Consider the following 10,226-nt stretch of genomic DNA (forward strand, 5'->3'; position numbering starts at 1 on the left):
TGAGGACGGGCTGCTGCCTGCACACGCTGACGGGTCAGGGTACTTTATGTACTTTATGTACTTTATGTGTACTGTGAGGACGGGCCGCTGCCTGCACACGCTGACGGGTCAGGGTACTTTATGTACTTTATGTACTTTATGTACTTTATGTGTACTGTGAGGACGGGCCGCTGCCTGCACACGCTGACAGGTCAGTGTACTTTATGTACTTTATGTGTACTCTGAGGACGGGCCGCTGCCTGCACACGCTGACGGGTCAGGGTACTTTATGTGTACTTTATGTACTTTATGTACTTTATGTGTACTCTGAGGACGGGCCGCTGCCTGCACACGCTGACAGGTCAGTGTACTTTATGTGTACTTTATGTGTACTTTATGTGTACTCTGAGGACGGGCCGCTGCCTGCACATGCTGACGGGTCAGTGTACTTTATGTACTTTATGTGTACTCTGAGGACGGGCCGCTGCCTGCACACGCTGACGGGTCAGGGTACTTTATGTGTACTTTATGTACTTCATGTACTTTATGTGTACTCTGAGGACGGGCTGCTGCCTGCACACGCTGACGGGTCAGTGTACTTTATGTACTTTATGTGTACTCTGAGGACGGGCCGCTGCCTGCACACGCTGACGGGTCAGTGTACTTTATGTACTTTATGTGTACTGTGAGGACGGGCCGCTGCCTGCACACGCTGACGGGTCAGTGTACTTTATGTGTACTTTATGTACTTTATGTGTACTCTGAGGACGGGCCGCTGCCTGCACACGCTGACGGGTCAGTGTACTTTATGTGTACTTTATGTGTACTCTGAGGACGGGCCGCTGCCTGCACACGCTGACGGGTCAGTGTGCTTTATGTGTACTTTATGTACTTTATGTGTACTCTGAGGACGGGCCGCTGCCTGCACACGCTGACGGGTCTGTGTACTTTATGTACTTTATGTACTTTATGTGTACTCTGAGGACGGGCCGCTGCCTGCACACGCTGACGGGTCAGTGTGCTTTATGTGTACTTTATGTACTTTATGTACTTTATGTGTACTCTGAGGACGGGCCGCTGCCTGCACACGCTGACGGGTCAGTGTACTTTATGTACTTTATGTGTACTCTGAGGACGGGCCGCTGCCTGCACACGCTGACGGGTCAGTGTACTTTATGTGTACTTTATGTACTTTATGTGTACTCTGAGGACGGGCCGCTGCCTGCACACGCTGACGGGTCAGTGTACTTTATGTACTTTATGTGTACTCTGAGGACGGGCCGCTGCCTGCACACGCTGACGGGTCAGTGTACTTTATGTGTACTTTATGTGTACTCTGAGGACGGGCCGCTGCCTGCACACGCTGACGGGTCAGGGTACTTTATGTACTTTATGTACTTTATGTGTACTCTGAGGACGGGCCGCTGCCTGCACACGCTGACGGGTCAGGGTACTTTATGTGTACTTTATGTACTTTATGTACTTTATGTGTACTCTGAGGACGGGCCGCTGCCTGCACACGCTGACGGGTCAGGGTACTTTATGTACTTTATGTACTTTATGTGTACTCTGAGGACGGGCCGCTGCCTGCACACGCTGACGGGTCAGGGTACTTTATGTGTACTTTATGTACTTTATGTGTACTCTGAGGACGGGCCGCTGCCTGCACACGCTGACGGGTCAGGGTACTTTATGTACTTTATGTACTTTATGTGTACTCTGAGGACGGGCCGCTGCCTGCACACGCTGACGGGTCAGTGTACTTTATGTGTACTTTATGTACTTTATGTACTTTATGTGTACTCTGAGGACGGGCCGCTGCCTGCACACGCTGACGGGTCAGTGTACTTTATGTGTACTTTATGTACTTTATGTGTACTCTGAGGACGGGCCGCTGCCTGCACACGCTGACGGGTCAGGGTACTTTATGTGTACTTTATGTACTTTATGTACTTTATGTGTACTCTGAGGACGGGCCGCTGCCTGCACACGCTGACGGGTCAGTGTACTTTATGTACTTTATGTACTTTATGTGTACTCTGTGAGGACGGGCCGCTGCCTCCACACGCTGACGGGTCAGTGTACTTTATGTACTTTATGTACTTTATGTGTACTCTGAGGACGGGCTGCTGCCTGCACACGCTGACGGGTCAGGGTACTTTATGTGTACTTTATGTACTTTATGTGTACTCTGAGGACGGGCCGCTGCCTGCACACGCTGACGGGTCAGTGTACTTTATGTGTACTTTATGTACTTTATGTGTACTCTGAGGACGGGCCGCTGCCTGCACACGCTGACGGGTCAGGGTACTTTATGTGTACTTTATGTACTTTATGTACTTTATGTGTACTCTGAGGACGGGCCGCTGCCTGCACACGGACGGGTCAGTGTACTTTATGTACTTTATGTGTACTCTGAGGACGGGCCGCTGCCTGCACACGCTGACGGGTCAGGGTACTTTATGTGTACTTTATGTACTTTATGTGTACTCTGTGAGGACGGGCCGCTGCCTGCACACGCTGACGGGTCAGTGTACTTTATGTGTACTTTATGTACTTTATGTACTTTATGTGTACTCTGAGGACGGGCCGCTGCCTGCACACGCTGACGGGTCAGTGTACTTTATGTACTTTATGTACTTTATGTGTACTCTGAGGACGGGCCGCTGCCTGCACACGCTGACGGGTCAGTGTACTTTATGTACTTTATGTACTTTATGTGTACTCTGTGAGGACGGGCCGCTGCCTGCACACGCTGACGGGTCAGTGTACTTTATGTGTACTTTATGTACTTTATGTGTACTCTGTGAGGACGGGCCGCTGCCTGCACACGCTGACGGGTCAGTGTACTTTATGTGTACTTTATGTACTTTATGTGTACTCTGAGGACGGGCCGCTGCCTGCACACGCTGATGGGTCAGTGTACTTTATGTGTACTTTATGTACTTTATGTGTACTCTGTGAGGACGGGCCGCTGCCTGCACACGCTGACGGATCAGTGTACTTTATGTGTACTTTATGTGTACTCTGAGGACGGGCCGCTGCCTGCACACGCTGACGGGTCAGTGTACTTTATGTGTACTTTATGTACTTTATGTGTACTCTGTGAGGACGGGCCGCTGCCTGCACACGCTGACGGGTCAGTGTACTTTATGTGTACTTTATGTACTTTATGTGTACTCTGTGAGGACGGGCCGCTCCCTGCACACGCTGACGGGTCAGTGTACTTTATGTGTACTTTATGTACTTTATGTGTACTCTGTGAGGACGGGCCGCTGCCTGCACACGCTGACGGGTCAGTGTACTTTATGTGTACTTTATGTACTTTATGTGTACTCTGAGGACGGGCCGCTGCCTGCACACGCTGACGGGTCAGTGTACTTTATGTGTACTTTATGTACTTTATGTGTACTCTGAGGACGGGCCGCTGCCTGCACACGCTGACGGGTCAGTGTACTTTATGTGTACTTGATGTACTTTATGTACTCTGTACTTTATGTACTCTGTACTTTGTGTACTTTATGTACTCTGTACTTTGTGTACTTTATGTACTCTGTACTTTATGTACTCTGTACTTTGTGTACTTTATGTACTGTGTACTTTATGTACTCTGTGTACTTTATGTACTCTGTACTTTATGTACTCTGTACTCTGTGTACTTTATGTACTCTGTACTTTATGTACTCTGTACTTTGTGTACTTTATGTACTCTGTACTTTATGTACTCTCTGTACTTTATGTACTCTGTACTTTATGTACTCTGTGTACTTTATGTACTCTGTACTTTATGTACTCTGTGTACTTTATGTAATTTGTGTACTTTATGTATTATTGATCGCGTGTTATTGATCGCGTGTTATTGATCGTGTGTTATTGATCCCGTGTTATTGATCGCTTGTTATTGAATGTATTTTAACTCTAATCTGTCCTTCTGGTCACATGACATTCAATTCAATTCAATTCAGTTCATTTGTATAGCCCAATTTCACAAATTACAAATTAGTCTCGGAGTGCTTTACAATCTGTACACATAGACATCCCTGCCCCAAAACCTCACATCGGACCAGGAAAAACTCCCAAATAACCCTTCAGGGGGAAAAAAAGGGAAGAAACCTGAAGGAGAGCAACAGAGGAGGATCCCTCTCCTAGGATGGACAGATGCAATAGATGTAATGTGTACAGAAGGACATATTTAGAGTTAAAATACATTCAATGAATATGACAGAGTGTATGAATAGTTCATAGTAGACATATTCCACGATGGAGACCTCCACGATCCATCAGGCAGATGGCGGTGGGGAGGAGGAGTGGGCGGAGTCTCAACAGGACAGTGGCGTAGTCATGAGCAGGAATTCCACGACCCAGACGATCCATCAGGCAGATAGGATCTATGCCGTCTCATAGGGTCCGATGACCCCATGAGACGTGAAGTCAAAAGGACTCCGGGGAGAAAGCAGAGTTAGTAACGTGTGATTGAGAGATGAACATTCATCCTTAAGGAGAGAGAAAAGAGGAGATAGGTTCTCAGTGCATCCTAAACGTCCCCCGGCAGCTATAAGCCTATAGCAGCATATCAAGGGGCTGGACCAGGTGAACCTGATTCAGCCCTAACTATAAGCTCTGTCAAAGAGGAAGGTCTTAAGTCTACTCTTAAACGAGGTGACTGTGTCTGCCTCCCGGACTGAAGGTGAAGCTGGTTCCATAAAAGAGGAGCTTGATAACTATTGTTCTGTCCATCCTGGAGAGGGATCCTCCTCTGTTCTCTCCTCCAGGTTTCTTCCCTTTTTTTCCCCCTGAAGGGTTATTTGGGAGTTTTTCCTGGTCCGATGTGAGGTTTTGGGGCAGGGATGTCTATGTGTACAGATTGTAAAGCACTCCGAGACTAATTAGTAATTTGTGAAATTGGGCTATACAAATAAACTGAATTGAATTGAAAGTTATTGATCGTATTATTGATCGTGTGTTAATGATCGCGTGTTATTGATCGTGTGTTATTGATCGTGTTGCCTTCAGGGCCCAACAAGCACCGGTCGGCAGTGACGTGTCTGCAGTTCTGCCGCGGTCTGGTTCTGTCCAGCTCTGACGACGGCACCGTGAAGCTGTGGGACCTGAAGACCGGGTCCTGGCTCCGGGACGTGGTGACCCTGCAGAGCCGGGGAGCAGGTCAGGACCCCCTAGGCCCCCTCAACACCCCCCCCTAAACACCCACCTGGCTCGACCAATCACAGCCCTTCTCTCTTGCTCCGCAGGTGGCGTCGTGTGGAGGATCCGGGCCTCCGACACGCGGCTGGTTTGTGCCGCCGGCAGCCGGAACGGGACGGAGGAGACCAAGCTGCTGGTCCTGGACTTCGACCCGGACCAGGACCAGGACCCGGAGGCCCAGACCCAGACCCAGTGAGGGGCGGAGACCCAGAGAGGGGGCGGGGTCACGCTTGTTCTTTTTGATCAAAGTCTGGATGGATTCACTTCCTCTAACAGACAGGTATGAATGTCAACAACAACAACAACAACAGTCCTGGAGAGACGAGAACGTTGAAATCTTCAAAATCCGGCAACCAACGAATGTTTTTTCTCTTGACGGATAAAAACTAAAACGTCTCGTAGACGACTGAAGTTCAGGAGGAAACGCGGACAACAACAACAACAACAACAGTCCTGGGGGGACGAAACAACGATGGAATGTAACAAACCAAATGTTGAGCAACTTGTTGCTCTGGACCAGTTTCTGTTTTCAAACCAGCGGTTTGTTTGTTTGTTTGTTTTATTGTTTGTTTGTTTGTTTTCCACATTGCCCGTCTCTCCCGCTGCCGTGCTACGATGTGTTTGTTGTTTGTTTCGACGTGAAAGTGGCCAAACTGTAAACCAGGAGGCTCACAGCCGGATCTATGAATTATATATTTATTATTACACGTTATAATGAAACATTTTAATAATGTTTTAAATTTAAATCTTTTTTTTCTGTTCATATTTAACTTTAATTTAGCAGGAAAATCAACATCAGAACTTAAGAAGCAAAGAAATGTTTATTTATTATATCCATACACAACCACTTCATTGTGACATTTAATTCACTATTTAACACTAAAATATCTCTTAGTTAATGTCACTAATATTTCACTTTGAAAACTTCACTTTCTTTTTTTTTTTACAATAAATTAAAATGTATTGTAGTATTTAGTGTTTTAATGTATAATCTTTTGTTGTTATTCTAACAATCTAAATGTAAACATTAATGATCTAAATGATCCTTCATCAATAATTCACCTTTTTTCTTTACATTTAACTCTAAAATTCCCAAAAGTGAAAAGAAAATTAATATTCAGAAATAAAAATCTTTAATACAAAATTATTCAAATTAAATCGTTCCTGAGTTTTTGTTCGTATATATTATTATTTTTGTTTTCACTTAGTTTAAAACACTTTTATCACATTTTTCAACGAACAACTTAAAATCAATCAATTTAATCTGAAAACCGCTTTTTAATTAATAAAAAATAATTCATTATCATTTCACTGTAAAAAAATTCAGTATTTATTTGATTTAAAAAATATATATATTAAATATAATTGAGCTTTTTTGTTCACAATCTAAAATATTAAATCTAATTATTTATTTGCTTCCATAGTAAATAAACGTTTGATTTTCCTGCTTTATTTAAGAACAACACTAATTATCAAACAGTTTCTCCTCAGCTCAAGAAATATTAAAGACATATTAACAACTTAATATATTATTAAAGATATTAATTGTGAGGCTCCGACGTGTAAAATACTGTAAATAAAGAAGATGTAAATATTCAGCTTTTTATATGAAGAAAACAAACATTGTTCGTGGTGGAAAGAAATGTGGATCAATAAAGTTTTATAAAAAAAACAGAGTGGCTCCACGTGTTTACATTTCTTTTAATATATGTATATCAGTGGCGGCTGGTGACATTTTTTTTGGGGGGGGCGCAGTTGGGCGACGTGGTTTAAATATCACTCAACAATGAGGAAGAGAGGTTTTGAGTAGAATATTGTAAAAAACAAAGCTTTATTTCAAGAACACAGCGTGCTCAACACGGTCCAACAACAACTATCAACACACTGTGACTTTGGGCATGAGAGGTTCAGAGCAGCTTTAAGGAACATTGGGTTGGGTTTCAGAGGTTTACAGAATAAGAGTTTCACCCTCACATGAAAGAGGTTCAGAGCAGATGTAACTGATGTGGAACGGGCATGGAAGAAGTCGGCTCAGATGGTGGATTTTCCCAGCACTTATTTATTCTGCAGAAGACAACAGAACACACACAATTGCCTTCTGATCTGTCTCTGCACTTCCACTTCCCTCAGCAATAAAAAAACATTGTCCATGGAAGACAGGACCACATTAAATCTAAATAATAACAATTCTCATCAAAAACCATGACATGTAACATACAAGGGAAAACAGAGACCCCTAATGGACAAAATAAATAACTACATGAGCTAGAAAGTGGCTCAATGAAACCGCCACCAAACGTATATTTTGACAGTCTAAATGACACGACAGCTGGACGCCGGGATCGTATTAACATTCCATTACTGTATGTAACATAAACGGTTAATTTTTATTAAAGAATATAGCCAAAATAGTGCAAAATCGTTTTTCACTGAACTCACCCTCGGCAATATAAAACCATTGTGACGGAAAGACGGACTCAGGAGCAGGAAGTGCAACAGATGGAAAGCAATTTCCGCAGGAAACAGATTTTTAAAAATAACGCTAAATAAAAATAGCTCATTAAAATAAAATTCACAAACACTCAATAATATCGTTGAACAACAAACAAAAATAAAATACAATACATTGAAAACAAGAAATGACAGAGTGCATTTCTAACTGTTTGACAGAGTAGACCCACTATATGTAAAGAAAAGTAGCCTCCTCTCTTCAAAGTGGTCAAACTTCTCAATAACTCTGGTTAAAGTCATCATGTCTGTAACCAGCCTGTTTCCATTATTCTGGAGGGAATGTGTCTGTTTTTCAGAACTTCTTCGTTGTGTTTTCGATGCCAGTTCGGTCTGCAAACAGGGTTAGCTTCATGCTGTTAGCGAGTTAGCTCCATGTTCTTAGCTAGATAACTGCGGCAAGATTCGTGCTTTACACTTGTCTGAAGCTCTGTAGATCCCTCACCCCGTTGTAGTCCAGAGAGTTTCCGTCCCAGGACTTTGGAAAACAGACAGGGGAAACAAAAAACGAATTACTCATGGAGCATCCAGCTAACCAGCTCCGGTTAGCATATCGGCTTGAGGAGAACCTCCGGGTGTACGTCCTCCCGCGGTCAGCGCTTTGCTGCACAATTTTTAAATCCGGATGTTCGGGTCCCAACTCTTTCAGCCTCTTCTTGTCAATATCTGACCGTCGATTGAAAGGTGTTTGGTGTAGAGATACCAGAGTTTTCAGTCGCCGACGCCATGCTAACAACAAGCTTCTGCTAGCTATGTTGCTCGCGTACCTCCGTGGAGCTCTGGGCAGCAGGGTTGCCAGGTCTGTGTGACACAACCAGCCCAAAAACCAGCCCAATATCAGAACTCAAAATATGCCCGTGCCAAACCATATACACTGCTTTTAAAGTCCAACAGTATTGCTATCATTGCCAAATGTATTGTAATATCTACAAAGTAACAACATATGTTTAGTTTGCCAGCATTAAAAGCAGTTTTCCCTCAAGTTATTTCACCTAGGTCCTAAAATGGCCTTGTGTAATTAGATACAGTATATTATCATAAATAAAATGTGTGTACGTGCTGATCTGGAGTCAGTTTGGTAGGATTTGGGTATGAATAAATTATTTCATTTAAAATATGGATTTTTATTTAAAGATATTCATGTAATTTGCATGCAAAATAGGTCTACCCGAACCAAGGACAAAAATTCAACCCGCGCAACACTTCAAAAGTGGCCCGATTCCGCAGGAAAACCGCGGACCTGGCAACACTGCTCTATGGGCTGAGGGAACATACGGGTCTCTGATCTGCCCAATAATCCAATCGCGTGCGCACATTTGTGCGCCCCAAGATTCCCGGTTTCATCCGCCAATGTGAAGCCGGTCATTGCCAAAACGACTGAAATGTTGTATCGATGCCGTACACACACGTTAGACCAGCGCCTCGAAAAAGGGGAGGGGCTTCTCTCCGTGATAATGGCGATATATTATATTTTTTCACATTAACTTAAGTGGTTGTTGACAGGCTGACGGTCTCCCACACACATTTAGCGCGTCAACACGGTATATTTACTATTTAAATGATTTGGCATATGTTTTTTGACAGGATTTTTTTTTTCTTCTTCTTCTTTTTTTTTCATCTCCAAATTTTAAGAGGGGCGGCGCCCTAGCGCCCCCTATGGACGAACCGCCACTGATGTATATATATATATTTTTTAAGTTTACAGAAAGTTTTTTGTTTATATATATTTTTATAAAAAATATTTTTTACACCGTAATACTTTCACTTTAGGGGAGGAGGGACAGAAGGAAAGAGACAAGGAATGAGGGAAAGGAAAGGAAGAAGCATGAAGGAAAAGAAAAATAATTTAAACACACTTCCTGTGTGTGTGAGCTAAAAAACATCTCTTATATTACCCATGATGCTTTGCAGCTTGTTGACAGCACAATGGTAAGTTCCCTCAGTGTTCACACGCTCACACCCTCTGGAGAGAAATTAAATATCAAGAATAAACCAAGAATTACTTTTAGTACTTTTAAATGTTACTACTTGTTATCTTCTACTTAAATTCATTTTAATGTATGACTTGTACTTGTAACGTGAGTATTTATACACTGTTGCAGTGTACTTGTACTTCAGTACTTTCCTCGTCGCTGCTCCCTCCGCATGTCTGGAGGAGCGCGCTGCGCCCTCTGGTGGCCGAACGGCAGAACTACAGTTCCGGCTATTCATCAGCCATTTGAGTAGAGAATACTACCATTACTATTACGAATACTATTACTAATACTCTGATCCCATTACACTCATACTGGTGCTATACATCAATTAGAGTGTAATAATTATATTTATTCAAGTGCAATAATTATACTGGTGTTATAGTTAATCTAGTACAATAATATTTAATCACGTACAATATGTATTCTAGTATAATAAATAAATTATTATACTACAATAATATTTGTTCTACTACAATAAATATACGAGTGTAATAATTATATTTAATCAAGTGCAATAAGTTTATACTACTGGATTATTTGCATATATTTTCTCGCAATAAT

At 42.9% G+C, this 10,226-nt stretch overlaps 1 protein-coding gene across 1 annotated transcript in view; it reads left to right on the forward strand.

The window, feature by feature from the left end:
* The window catches only part of LOC130212216 (F-box/WD repeat-containing protein 7-like), a 28,829-nt gene extending 21,974 nt beyond the window's left edge, over positions 1-6,855 (forward strand). Inside the window, exons 12-13 of the mRNA XM_056443399.1 lie at positions 4,993-5,142; positions 5,229-6,855. Coding sequence (XP_056299374.1) covers positions 4,993-5,142; positions 5,229-5,377 — 299 coding nt within the window. The 3' untranslated portion in view covers positions 5,378-6,855. The remainder of the gene's footprint in view (positions 1-4,992; positions 5,143-5,228) is intronic.
* The last annotated feature ends 3,371 nt before the right edge of the window (positions 6,856-10,226 follow it).

The sequence above is a fragment of the Pseudoliparis swirei genome, chromosome 21, assembly GCF_029220125.1.
Source record: "Pseudoliparis swirei isolate HS2019 ecotype Mariana Trench chromosome 21, NWPU_hadal_v1, whole genome shotgun sequence".
In the NCBI taxonomy this organism is placed as follows: Eukaryota; Metazoa; Chordata; class Actinopteri; order Perciformes; family Liparidae; genus Pseudoliparis; species Pseudoliparis swirei.